At 45.2% G+C, this 16,698-nt stretch overlaps 1 protein-coding gene across 1 annotated transcript; it reads right to left on the bottom strand.

Annotated features, from left to right (window-relative positions):
* Positions 1 to 10,119: 10,119 nt before the first annotated feature.
* RPL11 (ribosomal protein L11) lies at positions 10,120 to 14,609 on the bottom strand. The gene is made up of 6 exons (XM_045063948.1): positions 14,502 to 14,609; positions 13,577 to 13,727; positions 12,278 to 12,384; positions 11,749 to 11,880; positions 10,635 to 10,745; positions 10,120 to 10,198 (listed from the first exon to the last, which is right to left on the bottom strand). Exons 1-6 carry the CDS (start codon positions 14,505 to 14,507, stop codon positions 10,169 to 10,171), a joined length of 537 nt encoding a protein of 178 aa, XP_044919883.1. The 5' UTR covers positions 14,508 to 14,609; the 3' UTR covers positions 10,120 to 10,168.
* Positions 14,610 to 16,698: the final 2,089 nt, after the last annotated feature.

The raw sequence follows: 16,698 nt of genomic DNA, 5'->3' as shown, positions 1-16,698 counted from the left end.
GCTCTCTCTCTCTCTCTCTCTTTTTTTTTTTTAAATTTGACAGAGAGAGAGATCACAAGTGGGCAGAGAGGCAGGCAGAGAGAGTGGGGGAAGCAGGCTCCTTGCTGAGCAGAGAGCCCGATGCGGGGCTCGATCCCAGGACCCTGAGATCATGACCTGAGCAGAACGCAGAGGCTTAACCCACTGAGCCACCCAGGCATCCCTCTACTATTTTTTAATTGAAAATTCTATGGAGTTAATTGCAGACTCACACACAGTCATAAGAAAATGTATATTTTTCCCAGCTTTCCCCAGTGGAAATGGTTTGCAAAATTATAGTATTACATCACATCAGGATTCTAACATTGATACATCCTCCTCATTTTTGTCGAACTTATTTGTATGTGTATGACTTCTACTTTTTGCAACTCTGTAAGTCTAAAATTATTCCAAAATAAAAAGTTAAAGGGGTGCCTGGCAGACTCAGATAAAGGAGCACACAGCTCTTGGTTTCGGGCTGTGAGTTCAAGGTCCCCCTTGGGGGAAGAGCTTGCTAAAATAAATAAACTTAAAACAATAATAAAAAGTTAAAGAAAAAAGGTAGCTGATGAAACGCCACAGCAGGGGAACCTCCATCAGACTTCTTCAATCCCCTTTCCAGACCCACCCTCTGCTACCCTTCCGCCACACAACAAATCCAAAGTCTTGTCTTTTCTTTTATCTTTTCTTTTTTTTTTTTTTTTAAGATTTTATTTATTTACTTGACAGGCAGCACAAACAGAAGGAGCGCGGCAGGCAGAGGCAGAGGGAGAAGGTTCCCTGCTGAGCAGGGAGCCTGCCATAGTGCTCAATCCCAGGATCCCGGCATCATGACCTGAGCTGAAGGCAGACGCTTAACTGACTGAGTCACCCCAGTGCCCTCTGAAGTCTTTTCAACCACAGCCTCTTTTCCTTCCTTTCTCTCACTCTCTTGCTGTGCTTAGCATACTGGCCTTCTTGCTGTTTCTCAAAGCAGCCAAGTCCTTTCTCATGGCAAGATCTCTGTTAGTTACCCAATCGAGAATTAGCGCTGCCCTTGGAGATTCACAAGGCTGCCTCCTTCTCGTCCTTCTTCCGCTGGAATGTAACTCCCCTAACTTCCGAACACCTTCTGTCATTCTCTACCGAGTTACATTTCATACCACTTCATGGTTGTTTGATGTTATACATTTGTTTACTAAATGTAAGCTCCACAAGAGTATGTACACCCAGAGATTAAACAGTGCCTGAAACATAGCAGCCTTTGACAAACATTTGTGAGACGAGTAACGAGACTGATGATATCTGCTCCGTTCTATTTGATTGAATTTGGTTCGAAACAAAGGCTGTTTAGAAGTTGCTGATGCAGGGTGCCTGGGTGGCTCAGTCTGTTAACTGTCTGCCTTTGGCTCAGGTCATGATCTGGGGGTTCTGGGATGGAGCCTTGCATAAGGTTCCCTGCTCAGCAGGGAGTCTGCTTCTCCCTCTCCCCTCTCCCCCTCCTGTTCTCTCAAATACATACATACATACACACATACACACATAAAATCTTTTAAAAAATGTTTACCTTAAAAAAAAGTTGCTGATACTTGTTGGGGACCTACTATATGGCAGACACTATACAGGAATGGTCTTATTTAGTTCTCAATGATCTTGTGCAACAGTATTTTCTCCACTTTTTTGGACAAGGAAACTGAAGCTCAAAGAGGTCAATGCATAAGCTCAAGTTCAACAGTACATGGCAGGTCTGAATTTAAGGTCACTTTATCTTAGTTCTAACTGCTATTACAGCCCAGTAGGAGTCAGTCTTGGCAGAAGCCACCAGTCTGTACAATTATGTGTCTCTAGTTTAGATGAATGAGGCTTATTTAAGATTTCAGATGGTCTAGACACCTTTTATACTTTTTACCTGGAGACCCTCCTTGGATCTTACTCTAATATGTCAACTTCTCTCTTAAAATATAAACCCTCAAACTGACTCGTCTTCCAAATATTCTCTAATCAGTGGCAAATGCTTTGAAAGACTAGACCAGGGTACTAGGTTAATGTGTCTCAAGCTAAGCTCCCTGGCCTGTAACTGCTTTTCAGAACTACACTCGATGACTTCATTTGTTGTTTCCACTTTGATAACATGAGAAAAATATAGCCTTAAAAATTATAGAACAAAGCCTATCATATCTATAGAGAACTCCTGATATTCTGGAGGGATAGAAGACTTTTGAGAATTCTCCAAATGTATACTTCTATGTAACTGCCTCCAAAACATGAAATAAAGTGTACTGGGAAAAAGGACCATCAGATAACTGCTGATCATGTAAATCCAGGGCTACGGTGCCTTGTAAAGCTAGGAAACTCTCCAACTTTCGCTTGACCTGTTCCATCTCCTCAGATGTGTGATTTTTACACTGGATTAAAAATTTTTTTGAAGATTTTGTTAATTTATTTGACAGTGAGAGACATAGTGAGAGCGGGAACACAAGCAGAGGGAGTGGGAGAGGGAGAGGTAGGCTTCCTGCAGAGCAGGGAGCCCCATGCAGAGCTTGATCCCAGGACCCTGGGATCATGACCTGAACCAAAGGCAGCTGCTTAACAACTGAGCCACCTAGGCACCCCTACACTGGATGAAGATATTGAAAACAAATGGCTTTCCCTCTTTGCTGCAGGGTACACAGCGCTGCCTACACAGAGGCTGAGCCACATCGCAACCCATGTCTTGTTTATTGTCCATCTCTCCTTTAGAATGTAAGCACGAAGGCAGGGATCTTTGTCTCTGTTCATTAATGTATCCTAAGAACCTTAAAACAGTGTCGAGCACAGAGGAGGCACTCAAAAAATTATTCAATAAATGACTTTAGGGGCACCTGGGTGGCTCAGTGGGTAAAAGCCTGCCTTCTGTCATGATCCCAGAGTCCTGGGATCGAGCCCCACGTCGGGCTCTCCTCTCAGCAGGGAGCCTGCTTCCTCTTCTCTCTCTGCCTAATTGTAATCTCTATCTGTCAAATAAATAAATAAAAATCTTTAAAAAAAAAATAAATGACTTTAGAAGGGCACTTTTTTTTTAGACAGTTATGGATTTATTTTAGCACACTAGAAAGTAATATAATAAGCGTGCAAGCCTGTAGGGTCAGTAGCAACAGGTTCTTTCAGGACCTGTATTAAATAGTATTTCCTTTAAAAAAAAAATGATTTTATTAGACAGAAAGAGAGGAAGCATGAACAAGTTGGGGAGGTGGCCTGGGAGGGGCAGAGGGAGAAGCCAACTCTCTGCTGAGCAGGGAGCCTGACCCAGGGCTTGATCCCAGACCCTGGATCATGACCTGAGCTGAAGGCAGACTCTTATTAACCAACCTGAGCCTTAACTGGTCCTGAGCCACCCAGGAGTCCCAAATAAGAGGATTTCCCAAGTAACCTGAAGATACTATATACAGCAGAGACAGACAAATTTGCCCTCTATACAGCAGACAGGCAAATTCAAATCCTTTGCCAGAGGGACACCAGAGGGACTTCGAGAACAAGAATTGTATCCTAGACTCTTCAGATCTGGCCGTGCATACAAATCATCTAGGAAACTTGCCAAAAGTAGATTCTTGGGTTCTCTAAGCTTTCTGGGTTTGGGGCCCAGACTCTATACTTTAAATGAACGTCTCAGGTGATTTTAACAGTCCAGTATCGGTGAAGGATTAAGTCTTAGGGACTACTGGATCAGATGACCTGGGGGCTTTCCCCCCCTCCAATATTTTATTTATTTGACAAAGAGAGAGAGATCACAAGTAGGCAGAGACGCAAGCAGAGAGAGAGGGGGAAGCAGGCTCCCCACTGAGCAGAGAGCCCAATGGGGGGCTCGATCCCAGGACCCTGAGATCATGACCTGAGCAGAAGGCAGAGGCTTAACCCACTGAGCCACCCAGCTGCCCCTCTGAGGGCTCTCCTAACTAAGAAGTTCTAGCTTTGTTATTGAGACATGACTGACTACACCGCAGAACAATGTTTTTCAGACCGCAGATTTAATGGGTTAGAACCAGCATTAGGAAAAAATTACACACAGACTAAAAATGCGGATGCATGGCGTACAGTAAGGGTTATCATTCCTTAAACCATTTTTTCAATGGTGAGTGCATGTACAGTGGTAACACAAAATACATTTAGTTCTTAAGAGAACTGTGGTTAAAAAATATTGGCAAGCCACTGCTGTTGAGAAAAATGAACCTTAACTTTCTATGTAATAAAAATGTGAATTTCTGAGCCCCAATAAGTTCAAGTTTCCGAGTGCAGTTCAGGAATATGTATTTTTAACAGGTAACTGATGCAGATGGCCCTAGACCACATGTGGACTACTGTGTTCTGTGAACTCAAACCTGTCCACAGGACCCAACTCCCCCAGAGCTTTTCAATATTGGGGGCTAGGGTACAGTATGGAATGCCCTCAGGAGGAACAAATCCAACCCTCCTTTTTGTGGTGGCAGTAGGGGATGACCTGGAAAAGCACAGTTAGCATCACTCTGTCATATTGAGCAGGAATCCTATTTTGCTATTTATAACAGGGCAGTGGATTTCTTTTCTACCTGAGAAGCTGGGGAGGTAGGAGGGACATGGGACTTTTTGTCCACTGAGCAGCAGACTGTATCTGTTTGGTTCAAGGCTGTGCTTTTTAAGGTAAGCGCTCAAGCACATGTTGAATGAATGTCAAGAGACAGAAATCCTGAACTGAACAGACAGGAAACTGTAAGTGGTCCCTCTCCAAGTTGCCATCACTCCCAAAACCCAGTTCTTCTTTTTTTTTAATTTTTCTTCTCTTTTTTTTTTTTCAGATTTTATTTATTTATTTGACAGGCAGAGATTACAAGTAGGCTGAGAGGCAGGCAGAGAAGAGGAGGAAGCAGGCTCCCCGCGGAGCAGAGAGCCTGATGTGGGGCTCGATCCCAGGACCCTGGGATCATGACCTGAGCCGAAGGCAGAGGCTTTAACCCACTGATCCACCCAGGCGCCCCTAAATTTTTCTTTTTAAGTAATCTCTACACCCAACATGGGCTCAAACCCACAGCCCTGCCTTTGAAGAATGGCTCCATTACCACCACCGTGACTTTGGACAATTCATTTCCTCCTCTGTGCCTTTCTCTGTGTCTTAATCACTGTTAGCACCTCACAGTGCCATGAAAATGAAATAAGTTAATCGGTGCCTGTCAGAAAGAATCCTGACTGACATCCAAGAAAGCAGAACCCTCCCCTGGAGTTTGCCTCCATGACCTCTCATGGGCCCAACAACCATTGTGTAATCTATCTGCTATCAGTAGAGGTAGAGGAGACACCAGCTGGCAGCTAGTGGGGTTCTTCATGGGAAAGGAGCCTATGCTATCCATCAGGGACCTACATGGTATTGGAGATGCTTAGGGGCACCAGGGTGGCTCAGTTCATTAAGCATCTGCCTGTGGCTCGGGTCATGATCCCAGGAGGGAGTCTGTTTCTCCCTCTGCCACTCCACCCACTTGTGCTTGCTCATTCTCTCTCAAATAAATACAAATCTAAAAACAAAAACAAAAACAACAGCTGAGATGCTTTAATTCCAAATTCTGTGCCCTTACACACCATGATATACCACATGTTTAAGCAGAACCAATCTCTAAAAGCAAAAAACCAGAAATACACTATAGGAAAACACTTTCAGAGGCAGTCACCATGGTATTAAAGGGTGAAAAGTCTTGCTATCAAAGCACATTCAACAGGGTAACTGAGGGAGGTCTAGAACAGCACTTTGAATGCCTTTGCCTTCCAAGCTACTTTCACACCCCAGGTTAACTGTGGACATACTTTATCTAAAAGCCAATTAAATTAATAGTGATACATACAATTATGTAACACCTTAAAATCAAATTATAAAAGGTCCTCAACTGATACAATCACAACTCCTCATTTTTGTTCGGATTTGTGAAAACACAAACCTCTGCATCTGTTTCCTGAGCCTTCCTGCACCTGGAGCAGGGTGAAGTTCCGTCCTCCTGGTGGTGCCCCAGGCGCGTTACTCTGGATTCCCCCCTGACAACCACACACTGTGGTTTCCATAACAAGCTGCTTGCAAGTGGTTCTCTACCCCCAGGCACCAGTTAGGTCCCTAGTGAATGGCAGCTTAAACTATCCGTGGGTGGTTCCTGGGCCCTGACCTGGTCACTCACCTGGAAAGCCTGGGCCTTAACCCCTTAGGACTCAGCCACGGGCAGCCTACTACTCACTGTTGTCCTTACCTACGAGTTGGCTGGAGCACCTCAACCGACATGTGGACTTTAACAGACTGCGCCTAGCAGGTGGTTAAACTGCACCAAAAGGCAAAAGCACAAAATCAGAAGATAAAAAGTTCATAAAGTCTCAGACAAAATCTAGCAGGTCAGTCTGCTCTGGAGGGCCAGATGGCTTGCAATTTTTTTTGTTCTTGTCTTTGGGTCATGATGCTAACAGGGCAAGCAAAGCAGAAAACAGAACACAGATGACGTCTCTCCAGCTTAGTGTTCTTTCAACACCACACCATCAGATAACTTGAAGATACTATGCAAGGACCTCACAGATACTGCACAGAGGGCCAAAACAAGAGCTTGTATTAGGGCACGGGGCAGTACTACAGAACTCACTCGGATATTCAGTGCTGGCCACACAGATAACGCAGTATATCCCATACCTCTAAAAGATGGTGTATTATAAAGCCGCCATAATGACACGAGAATATACTTAAGAGGAAAAAAACACAAATTAAAATTATATCTTGGGGGTGCCTGGGTGGCTCAGTGGGTTAAAACCCCTGCCTTTGGCTCAGGTCATGAACCCAGGGTCCTGGGATCAAGTCCCACATCGGACTCTGCTTGGCAGGGAGTTTGCTTCCCTTCCTCTCTCTCTACCTGCCTTTCTGCCTACTTGTAATCTGTCAAATAAATAAAATCTTAAAAAAAAAAAAAAAAGCCTACAAAGTACAGCTCTGTTTGCTAACTAGTGTTTCTCATAGAGGAGGAGCACCTACTGTCCCTAGACCTGCAATCATCACATATCTTAGTTACTGGGCACACAGTCCTACGGATTGGTATTTCCTACCAACCAGCTCAAAATAGTAACATATCCATGTACACACACTATTCTGAAAAATATTGGATCCCATCTTTAAAAAGAACCCTAGACTACTCTTACCTGGATTGATCTCCCCTTTGCCCAGGGGAAACTTAAGTAGTTTCCCCATTTCCTTTAAAAATCTATCTTACTGCAGAAGCAGTAATGGCAGGTTGTGATGTGGCCTCTCACTAGCCTGATCTGATCTACTCTGGACTTCCACCCTTGCTCTCCAGTTATAATCTCCTGGCCATTTGTCAACCACACTGGTTCCCTCCAAGCCTTCGCACAGCTAGCTGGCCCCATCTCATTACCTGCTCGAGTATCAGTGACCATCCTGTACCCACGCACACAGCGACTCACTACTTGCGTTATTATCCTGAATCCTAAAATGTTTGACACCCCTGACCTATAGGCACTAATACAAACAGCAGCCCTAGTTAAAGAAAAAATTGAAAGACATCACAAAAAAAATTTTAAATACCCCAGGATCGGGACAGATTATTGCCCCAGACTGAGAACACTGTCATAGAGGATAGTTGAGGAACTAGAACATTCACTCAGCAAAGTAGCATCCAGTATTTTCTGGGCCTGGTACTGGAATAGATGCCTGCTGGAGCACTACTGTATTCTGAAGACAACCATGTGACATGGGGGCAGAGGGTGACCTAACACTGATCTAAGTTTTTTTCATGGATAATGCTGAAGTAATGAGAAAAACAGCCACACAGCAAGAACTTCACAAAACTAAATTTATTAAAGAAATCTCCATGGGTATTAGGTCTTCCCTCCCTGTTTTAGCACTAGTATGTAGGTAGTTTTTAGGCATTAGTGTGTGCACACAATTACCTATGGATCTCATTAGAAAGGCAGATTCTAATTCAGTAGACCTGAGGTGAGGCCCAAGAATTTTAGCTAAACCCCAGGGGACTGTATCCACTTAGTAGCAAGTGAATGGATGTAAACTCAAAACGAATGTCCTTTAGAAACCAATGTGAAATGTTTGGAAGTCATGCTTCTAACCAGGACAGGAGGCAAGCTTTCCTGGCCCTGACCCCTCTGAAGTGGTTAGGGAAGTCTCCCATTTGTTCCAGGCTCCAACATGTTTCAGAACTCACCCAGACTATCACTGAGAGGTAGGGCTGAAACCCAGTCAGATCACCAAACTCCCAAGAGTTCCTTTTTCTACTAGGCCAGGAGCCCAGGGAGTTTAATTTTTAAAAATGGGGAGTCAGGGGCACCTGGGTGGCTCAGTCTTTAAGTCTGAGCCTTCAGCTCAGGTCATGATCCCAGGGTCCTGGGATTGAGCCACACACTGGGCTCCCTGCTCCGCAGGAAGCCTGCTTTCCCTCTCCCACTCACCCTGCTTGTGCTCTTGTTCTTGCGGTCTCTGTCAAATAAATAAATAAAATATTTTTTAAAGGTGGGCAAGGGAGTCAACTCAACTGAATACATGACATGGCAGGACCAAATGAAGGATAGGGAGGTTCATATTAAATAGGAACCCAAACAGAAAAAGATACAGATAACAACAAATGGCTGCAGCAGTAGTAAAGGGCCATTCACTTTCTACACTTACTTCTGAAATGCTTTAAACAAAATGAGCATAATGCTACCTGCTCTGTACAATATACTGACTCCCCAAGGCAGCTAGCACCCGCCGGCAGAAGTTATATATATTCACCAACAATTTGTTCTCACGTGTATATTCCAGTTGTAGTTGTTACTGTAATTACAGAGGTTAAGACAAGTCAAGTACCCCCTCCCGCCATGAAGCTGAACCACAAGAATCACTCCCACACAAGTTTCACTCTGTTTATAATGTGATAGTGCTGGCCCTACAGTCAGACTGGAAAGTGAATGCATGCTAATATTTTAAGTGAAACACAAAGTATATGGTAATACATTTTATAATTCTCCCCTTTAACCAACTGTATCTGACCTCTCTGGGTAAGACTTCATTATCACAAAGACAGAAATGTCATATTTCCATAACAATGAAGGCACATCAAAGAGATTTCTAGGTTTTAAAGTAACTACAAAGGCAGGCAAGAAATTAGAGAACCATTTAATGGCAGTGAAAAGGCCGCTTGAGAAAAACTGAACTCATTAGTCACAAGTGAGTAAATTATTGAACTGAATTAAAAGGTGTTCAAAATGTAAACCCTAAATGGAAAACTATGAACCATCAGCCAAGCACTGTGTCCAATGGCCAGAGAAATGGTGACTTTTGAATGTCACTGGTTCAGTGACAAGGAAAAGACAAGAAGTTTTACTTTCACACCAGAGGAAGAGCTAACTATTAAGGGTAACATTTCTCATATACTAAATTAGCCCACAAAATTAGCCCCTTTTGAGCCCTACATGCCTGGCACAAGTCTAAGAATTCTGTAAGCATTAAACTATTTAACCTTCTGAGGGCTATCACTAGTCTCCATGATACAGATGAGAAACTGGGGCAGAGATGAACTTGCTTAAGGTAGCACAGCAGATAAAGAGGAGGACAGGAATCAAATCCAGGAAATCTGCCTCAAACAGCATGCTCTTCTAAGCTTATTTTTGCTTCAACAATCCTATACATTCTCATTTTAAAGGAAAACGGAATCTGAACAGTTAAATCAAAATTTAATCCCAAACATGACACGCTGAAGCCTGTAAAATTCCCTTCCTCAGACACAAGTGCTGGTATAATCTCTAGTGAAAAACAGAATTACTAAATAGAAGGGAGCCTCCTGCAACATGGGAACACTGTACCCCACCTTTAACCAAAGCGCTACATTCAAACCCCAGCACTATATTCATACCCTCCCCTCCTCTACAATCAGTTTCCATGTGACTACTGCACCGCCACAGCCTAACGACAAGAGTGTGGGGAGCACAGGAAACGCTGCGAAGCTCACACTTCGATCTGCCAGGAAACACTGGCATCCAGAGGACAACAGGGTCGTTACCAGCTATTCCCATCGAAGCTTTAAGTGGCTGGAGGTCCAGGGACTTGAATATGGCCAGGCTCCTTTCACAGAACACACAACAGTAATATACATTTCACTGAAAAGTTTTTATTGGCCTTTTGGATAGAAACGGGAATTTATTTGCCAGGAAGGATGATCCCATCATACTGAAAGAGAAGAAATTTTATTTTTTCACAACAGGAGGCAACAGCAAAGATGGCATCAATGGCTAACATTTGAGAACTCACATCTGATACATAAATTCAGCTCTGAACCCCACATCCCTTCTGAACTAAGCAGGAAACTGGCCAGTTTTAACAACTGCTACACTGTGCTAAACTGCACCACACCTTGAGGAAAGGGGGCTCCTATTAAAGACCTATTCCTCCCCTTCCAGATATCTATATATGTGGGGGTGGGGAGAAACCCTGATTTTGGGTGTCTGAACCGCCAACCCTGGAAGCCCACATTTGCCAAGGTGCCCAAATACTCTATCTTTAAAGAAACTACCCACCAAATGGTGCTAGATTTTGCACCCCCAAATCCCAACTCCATTCATCAACACCACATTCCACCAGTTCACCTGAGATAAATCAGCTTTACCTTCTGCTGGAACCAGCGCATGGCCTCCTCTTTGCTGATTCTGTGTTTGGCCCCAATGCAGCCTGTCCTGCGCTTCTTGTCTGCGATGCTGAAACCTGGCCTACCCAGCACCTGTCCCAGGAATAACCAACAGTCACCTAGCCAGCTCACAGTCAAGAGTAGACGGACAAGACTCACACATTGGAGATTGATCATCAAGAGTCACCTGGTGGCCCAATGATTTCCGGAACAAGAGACCCATGATCTCAGGGTCTAATAAACCAGTTACCAGCATCCTGGACAACATACAACACTAGAGGTCTGCTTTGGAGGCTGGAACTTGCAGTACCCCCCACTTCCCTGCCCAACTTCCGACAGGAGCTGAGGAGTCTCCATCACTGCTCCCCAGTCTCCAAAGCACATTATAAAAGTAACATTTAAAAAGGGGGGGGAGCTTACTGTAATATGTGCATTACAGAAAACTTAAGATTCTGAGAAGCACAAAGAAATAGTTATTCTTCTCTTCTGCTTCAGCTCAAAAGTGCTTCTTAAAGGCTTGCTGTTCTCAAACCCTATGTGAGGGTGCTGCCATGACTCGGTTCCACACTAGCCAGGACTTCCGGTTTTTGCTGCATGGCTTTACAACTGGGCAAACATGATGCAGTAACACAAATGGTCATTTCTACATTGAAATCCCTATCCTGACTGAGCAGACAGACACCTCACCCAACTCACATCTACGTCCTCTGGATGGAACACACGCTACCCCCAAGGTCTAAGGGAAGGAGCTGGGAAAGGAGCAGCCTCCGTACAGCCAATCCACACACCACATACAGCACCAAACTCTCCAATTTTCAATTCAGTGGGTGGAAAAGTTCTTCCTTCCACTTATTAGCCACACTGGTGCTTGCTAGATCCCAGACATAAGCTTCGTGATAGCAGGATCTTGCTTATCTACTCAGTGCTGCATCCTGCCACCTGCCACAAATGAGGCATATCTTCCCAAGGGGCAGAACACAAAGGCAGACAACACTCCAGGCTTCGATCCAACATCAAGGCAGCACGCACAAAATAAAGGAGTAGCAGATCCCACTCTCCTCACAGATCAGGAGTAGAGAAGACTAAATATTCGTACCACATAGAAGTCCAGGCCGTAGATCCCAATGCTTGGGTCATACTTGATACCCAGATCGATGTGCTCCTGGATCCCAAAGCCAAAGTTTCCAGTATCAGAGAAGTTATTTTTTCTTAACTCATACTCTCGAACCTAAGGAGAAAAATACAGCAATCACACTCATTGTCATCTCAAATAAACCCACATTACTAGCTTAGACCTCAACACTCAGGACCCCAGAGATGCAATTCAGTATAATGGATCCTAAGCAGAATCTCATCATTTCCCCAAGACACCAAATCACATCCCAACGATGGATGTCATAGAACTTTCCAAACATCTAAAAGCCATGGAAAAATCCAGAGAAATCATGAAAAACAGTTTAAATCTTGCTGAGTGAAGGAAACACCCTTTAGATTAAAAAATAATAAAATAAAAATTTAAAAGCCAAGGCACCAAAGACAGTACATGAAGTATAACCACCACCACCATAACTATCTACTTGTTAAGTCGACACTCTATTATTATCCCAGGATGAGATCAGCCTCACCTTTAGACCTTTCTCCAGGATTTCTTCTGCCTTGGCCCCACGGACTGTGCAGTGGACAGCAATCTTTTCATTTCTCCTGATACCAAAGGATCTAACCGTGTATCTAGCTGCAGGCAGGGGGAAACAAGGAGTCAGGTATCACACTCCGACTGCACTCACCTCTTCCCCGGAACATCATCTCCATAACTCCCAAGAAACATTAAATATCTACCCAAATCCCAAGTGATGGCATTCCAACCAGTATCACCCACATCTTGTTTCTTCCATAACACAGAAAACATATTTTTCAACTCCCAAGTCCTCAGTCATACTTAGACAATTAAGAGCTCAAAGGAAACGCTTGGGTGCCTGTCAGTCAAGCTCTTTCTACCTTTGGCTCAGGTCATGATCCCAGGGTCCTGGGACAGAGTTCTGCTTTGGGCTCCCTGCTCGGCGGGGAGCCTGCTTCTCCCTCTCCCTGCACTCTCCCTGCTTGTGCTCTGTCAAATAAATAAATAAAATCTTAAAAAATAAAAAAATGCTTGAAGTCATAATGTCTAAGTCTCAGGATGGGCCAAGTTCACAGCCAGAACAGGCCTCTGGAAAGAAACAGGATGACTGTGTTCTAAAGAAAATAAAACATTAATGAAAACACCTAAGATTCTCTAAAGCGTTATTCTAAGGTTGTCCTCATATTACAGATGAAGTTCTGGGAGGTTAACTTGCCCCAAATCACAGTTGGTAATAAAAGACAGGATCTGAACCCAAGAACTTGCTGTATTCCACTACCATAAAGCAATGGAACTTCAAAAAACAAAAAAAGCAACAAAACAAAGCTAATGTCTACACTGAATTTGTATATGGCAGGCACTTCAAAGAATCCGTTTGATCCTTCACAATCTTATCACGTGTTATCATCCCCTCTAGATAAATAAGGAAGCTAAGACCCAGAAAGGCCAAAGTCAGACCAGCAAATGATGGAGCCAGGATCTGCACGCAGCCCGTCCAGGTACACAGCTCTGTCCTTAATGGAGCTTATAAATTCCAAATGTATATCAAGCCAAATACTATTTACGACATTCCCAACATTTCTAACTTTTCCAACGTTCCCTGGAAGAATCTCTACTTGGGACTAGTCCTCCCTTAATTTCTACTAACTTAAAAACCTGGTATTCCAACAACAAACCCCACCCTGATGCTTTTAAGGGACACCAACTGTCACTTTCAAAATGGGCACTAAAGCGGCTGGACGCCAGGTCAATCAGAAAACATGCAGGCATACCGAGACTCCGGTCCTCTCCCCCAGCTGTCACCACTCACCTTTGGAGAACACGGGGGTCTGGCCTGTGAGCTGCTCCAGCACCTTGGCTGCCCGGGTCAGTCTGTCTCCACTCTCCCCCACGCAGATGTTGAGGCAGAGCTTGCGGATGCGCAGTTCCCGCATGGGGTTCTCCTTTTCACCTTGATCCTGCTGCAACAAGGGAAGCGGGGCAGTCAACACACAACCCGACCCCGGACGGCCGCGCGCCCAGCGTCTGTATACACAGCATACCTACTTCCAAAGCCCTAAGAGTTTAGAAAGTATCACGGTGTCCGTGTGGGAGGCACCACGGCAGAAGACAGCTCGGGACTGGCTTCCCTCCTCCACGCACAGAACGGGCTAACAAAAACTTAGGATAGGTATCGGGAGTTAAAGCTACAGGGAGAAGAGGAACCCCAAGGAGCTCAGCGTGTAGGGTGTCGGAGCGCGTCCGCACTATCCGGCCGACCCGGGCGCAAACAGAGTTTAAACGCCGGGGAAACAGGAAACACGTGGTTGTGCGACCTCCCCCATTCCATCCCGAAGCAACCGGCCGGCCGCGGCAGGAGGCTAGCGCCTTCCCCAACCTGAGGCAACAGGCTGAGGCTCCCTAGCACCCGGCACGTCTCAAGTTCCCGGGACCGTTAACAGGTCTGCACACCGTGCGCCAGCCACTTCGTTCGCTCCCCTGGCCCGTCCTGCAGCCGACGGGCCGAGCTTCTCAGCCCTCCCAGCGGCTGCCCTGAGTCCGCTCCTAAGAGGGAGGGAGGGGAAACCACAGGGTTCAGCTCCGCGCCCTCGGCCCGCACGGCTCTGCCAGTTTCGGCACGGCCAGCCCTACGGGCTCCCTTCTTCTCAAGCCGCGGACGAGGCAGCTCCCGCGGCCTCGGTCCGCCGCGGATGAAGGCGGATGAAGGGAAGCAAACCCAGGCCTCAGCTACTCACCGCCATGGTGGAGAACAGGAAGAGAAAGTGAAGCTTCCGGCCCAGGGCCTTATGGGTCGGGAGGCGGGCTCTTTCCCCCGGATACCCCGAGAGCTGCGGCGGAGGAAGAGGGGCGGGAGCGGCGCGGCGTACTGTAGGACTCGGTCTCGTGGGCGCCCTTCCTTCCCACAGTCTCCGAACCTTGTGGTTCTTGGAGTGATGAGACTTCCAGGACTACGTGAAGTCAGTTGTGCAAACTGTAATGCATATAATTTATTCGGTAACATTGTAAATAAATGGAATTTATACAGTGAGAACAGGGTTGGCTTAAGAGGCCTGAGCTGTGGAGACAGTTTGCTCTTGTCTTGGCTACACGACCCAGAGCAGATTACTAATTAGACCTCGTTCAGCCTCGGTTTTTCTCGGCTTTAATATGGGTACCTATATTATAGAAGATTGTGGTGAAAATTGTGTAGAGTACAAAGTTAAGCTCGCAAGAAGGGTTACTTTTTTTTTTTTTTTAAAGTTTCTATTTATTTGACAGAGAAATCCCAAGTAGGCAGAGAGGCAGGCAGAGAGAGAAGGAGGCAGACTCCCTGCTGAGCAGAGCCAGCAGGATCTGGCTGGATCCCAGGACCCTGAGATCATGACTTGAGCCGAAGACAGAGGCTTTAACCCACTGAACCACCCAGGCGCCCACAAGAAGGGTTACTCTAAATATAAACTCACTGTATTCAAGCAACCCTTTACCTCCACCCCGCCAAAAAGTGTTAGATATGGTTTATAATCAACAGTCATCCTGCACGCACAAAAATGGCTTGCAGATTAGTTTTTGTCAGGCTCCAGTGGCAAACAATAATAGGGCTTTCTGGTTTATGCTAATCCTCAGCAGCAGGACCCTCATCCCGGGGAGAACTTGGTATTGAATCTGCCAGTTTCTCTAACAAGAATAAATGGGCAAAGGACTTTGGTGGAAAAGGAGGCAAGCCTCTCGCTTCTGCCATAATTCCCTTCTCCCACTGCTACAGGGGAGGTAAAAGCCCTCAGGCTCTTCTGGTTTCATCCAGTAGGGATGCAAGGAACTTCTGGAAAGCTGGGCTGGTGGAGGAGAGCAAAGAGATATCCACCTTCTCCCAACCTGCACCTTCGAGCTTCCTCCATCAGGCAGCCAGTCACTAGCCAGGGTCAAGATCTCAGGCCTCAAACAAACCTCTGGGAGGAACAGAGCCAAGGGAGGGGCTGCTCCAAAACTTGGAAGAAAGAGACAAGACTGCTGAATACAACACACGATCCTGGATTTTCTTTTGCTATAAAGCATGTTTTTGGAATAATTGACAAAGTCTGAATCAAGTCTGCAGATTTCAGAGGTGTACCCATGTTAATTTAGTATCTTCATTCTGATTACTTCACCTTGGTTATATCAGAGAATATTGTTGGATTTACATTGTTTGTTGTAAATGGCCATCGTGTCTTCAGCTTACTTTCAAATCAGGGAAAAAGTGGTAAATAAGATTCGGGGAATCTGGGTGAAATGGCCTCTTGCAACTTTGTGACTCAAATTGTTAAACTGAAGTTATGAGGGAAATATATACCTAGGAAATATAAAACAGCTCATCCTATAAATCTCAGGCTCATTCCCTTCCTCTCAACTTTTCTGCAACGGAAATTTCCTGTAATAATGCTCACTTGCCTCTAGTGTCCACACCATGTGAATGAGAGTAGCTGATTACCATGCCCAGCTGGTGCCAGTTCACTCAAACTTCAGCATCCCTGTGGAGGAAGATACTGTTGTTTTCCTGTTTTAAAGATAAGCATAGCACACAAAAGGATCAGTAACTTTTATAGATACTATTTAAATTAGGCAGTTTAACACCAGAGTCTTGGTGTTCATCTAGGAACTGATGAACTTGGCCTGGGCCAAAAGCTGCCCTAGACTTTCCCCTTTACACCTGTTCCTTCCTGTGACCCTAGCTCTCTGGTTCTTGCACCAGTCAGGCACCAGAAGGAAGATGAGGGGTAGCATTAGACTGAGTACCCCACCTTCTTCCTCCTTGCTTACAACATCAAGGTGAGCAGAGGCAGAGGCAAAAAGTCTTGCTGTGCTTTATTCCCATGCCTCAAACTCATTAGCAAAAAGAAAAGTGCATTAGCAAGGCAGATTTAAGACCATTCAGGCAAGAGAAGAGTAAGTCTAAAGCTTCTCCTTGAGCTGTTCTTT

This window comes from Mustela putorius, unplaced genomic scaffold (genome assembly GCF_011764305.1).
Source record: "Mustela putorius furo isolate JIRA1106 unplaced genomic scaffold, ASM1176430v1.1 tig00003853_pilon_pilon_pilon, whole genome shotgun sequence".
Lineage (NCBI taxonomy): Eukaryota > Metazoa > Chordata > Mammalia > Carnivora > Mustelidae > Mustela > Mustela putorius.
The sequence above is the reverse complement of the archived record's forward strand: the minus strand, read 5'-3'. Positions and strand labels throughout refer to the sequence as shown.